The 2,505-nt window shown below is 48.7% G+C and overlaps 1 protein-coding gene across 3 annotated transcripts in view; it reads left to right on the forward strand.

The window, feature by feature from the left end:
- Positions 1-2,505, forward strand: part of SLC25A12 (solute carrier family 25 member 12) — a 146,804-nt gene that overhangs the window by 137,129 nt on the left and 7,170 nt on the right. For all 3 annotated transcript variants that reach the window (XM_006141477.3, XM_006141475.2, XM_027776035.1), the window contains one exon: positions 1,384-1,522. In XM_006141477.3, coding sequence (XP_006141539.1) covers positions 1,384-1,522 — 139 coding nt within the window. The remainder of the gene's footprint in view (positions 1-1,383; positions 1,523-2,505) is intronic.

The raw sequence follows: 2,505 nt of genomic DNA on the forward strand, positions 1-2,505 counted from the left end.
GTGAGTTTTAAGCCACCAGGTCCGGGACACGAACCGCGGTCGACTACATGGGAGTCCAGCGACATAGCCATTACGCTAACTGCCGGTTCCCCTCTTTTTTTTTTTTTAAAGAGAGATTTTTGCTATAGGGTGCGTGCACTCGCCAGAAAGACAGAGACAGACAGACAGACAGAAGGTGTGGAATCACCCCACCCTCACCCCCTCCAGGGGAATGGCCCTGCTGCAATTCCTTCTCCATTTTCCTCCCAGAATTTTGGGCATGCATGCACACATGCCAGGCATGAGTTTCAAGCCACCAGGTTTGAGATTCACACCGTGGTCAGCCATGTGGGAGTCCAGGGACATAACCATTTCGCCATCTGCTGGTCCCCTGTATTATCTTTAGGGTCTTTTTTTTTTTAAAAAAAAGAAACAGAGCCATTAGAAAAACAGGTACCGAGGTAGAGTACTTGGCTAGTGAGATAAAGCCCTGGGCAGTGGAATCATGTCAGTTACCAACAGAACTGAGGAAGGTGTTCACTGTGATCTCGGACACTGGAACCGGCTGTCCTCAGGGAGTGTTCTGCTCCTGTGGAAACTTCCTGCTAAAATACGTAGCCTGGGCTCCCCCGAGCCCTCTGCTGTTTCAGACTTGGGGAGTAAAGAGGGAAGATTTGTGGTTTCTTTTCCCCTTCCCTATAATAGTTACCTTCCTTCATCACTGCCTGTGGCTTCGTCCTGGCACCGAGGGGCTGCCAAACCCGTGTAGACTGAACTGGTAATTCTTTAGATTTGGGGGCTGCCTTTACTGGTTGCTTGGGAATTACACTATTGATCTTGTGATTCAAAGTGTAACCTCCTTCCCCGGCGCCTTCTCCACCAGAGTTAAACAGAACAAGCCACTGGGAGGTTTGAGAATTGAATTTTTATTCATCTTAAAAACCTAATCTACTTCAATGGGTATAACGTCTCAGTCAGGCAGCATGACATGTTACAGAGATCTTTTCTATAGCCCGTGCTTGAAGTTAATATTGTACTTCCTGCCTAAACATTGGCGGAGGGTAGGTCTCCTGTTGTGTCTTCTTACCACAAAAGAGAGAAATGAATTTTTAAAAACACCCCTGAATGTGTGCTAGAAGTGATGTGAGAAAAGTCTTGGTTGTTAGAACGTTAGCATTACCCAGGACTAACTCCAGGACTCAGACCCACCATCCCACAAGCTTTGAGCCACTCCTGTTGCTCTGTGCCCCACTAATCTCCCTTGTCCCCCGTTTCCCTTCCACATCAGTTCCAGTGCTGTTTGAGGGGTACCTCGAACCTGTCACCGACAGCCGCCTGGACCCCGTTTGAGCATTCACACCCTGTTCACACACTGTTTTGCCCTGTTTCCTCCTGGCGTGACAGGGTGCCAAAGCGTGCTTCCTCCGAGACATTCCCTTCTCTGCAATCTATTTTCCTGTGTATGCTCACTGCAAACTACTGATGGCTGATGAAAACGGACGCGTGGGAGGGTTGAATCTCCTTGCAGCTGGAGCCATGGCAGGTAACGGCACTTTTTTTTTTTTTTTTAAACCAAAAGACCCTTCCTCCCCTTCTCTTTAAGAAGTACAGAGCCTAAGTACGTCCTCCCTTTATTTCTGGAAAGGTTATTGTTTGTATCTGACTTAGTTTAAATATGATCGCTTTTTCTCCTTTGTGGGATGTGCTGTAATTCTGATGAGAGTTAATTACATTTGCATAATGTGGATAAACAGCTTAATGCAGCTTCGCAGCTCGGAGCCAAATTAGATCTGCCCATCTAAATTGGGCTCGCGTGGTTCGTGTGTTTCTTAGCCTCCTGTGCCCCCGGCCCTTGGTACAGCGCTGCTCAGGGTGAGGTGGAAAAGTTCTTCATGCAGTCAGTTGCTTTGTTGTCCCTCATGCTGACACACGGGGCTAGTGTGCCCTTCCTTTCTGTCTCTACACTGGCGTCTGCATGATTGGACTCCGAATTGAGCTTTCTTCCTCAAGCTGTCCCTGCCTTTTCTGCCATCCTCTATTAGACCAAAGTAAGCTGTCCTCCCCCCAAATTTCATCTCTTTCTGATCCTTCTCACTTTGTTTTTTTTATTGAAGCAAAAGTTGTCTGCATACATTTTATGTGCAGTGCTAAGGCCTCTCACCCTCGCCTTCCCCGTGTGGCCAACAGTAATAACACGAGCTCAGTTTGTGTCAGTGGGATGAACGGAAGCCTTCCTCTGGCCCAAGATATAAAGTAGGCTCAGAGAGAGGCCATCGGAAAGAGGAGCCTCACAGATGCAGGGAGGCGCTGAGACACTTCCTTCTGATCCCTAGGCATAGCCGTGCTCTGGAGTGTTGAAGGAGCTGCTTTGAATAGCACAGGGAGAGAATGGGTGTCCTGTACCAGTACTCGACAGAGACAGAGAAAGGAGAGGGCACGGGCCTGCGCTCCACACAGAGGCTGATGAGCCGTGTCGGAGCTCTGCATGGCTCTGATTTGTTGGACCCATGGTCACCATGTGGCTCT

This window comes from Tupaia chinensis, unplaced genomic scaffold, assembly GCF_000334495.1.
Source record: "Tupaia chinensis unplaced genomic scaffold, TupChi_1.0 Scaffold000056_1, whole genome shotgun sequence".
NCBI lineage: Eukaryota > Metazoa > Chordata > Mammalia > Scandentia > Tupaiidae > Tupaia > Tupaia belangeri.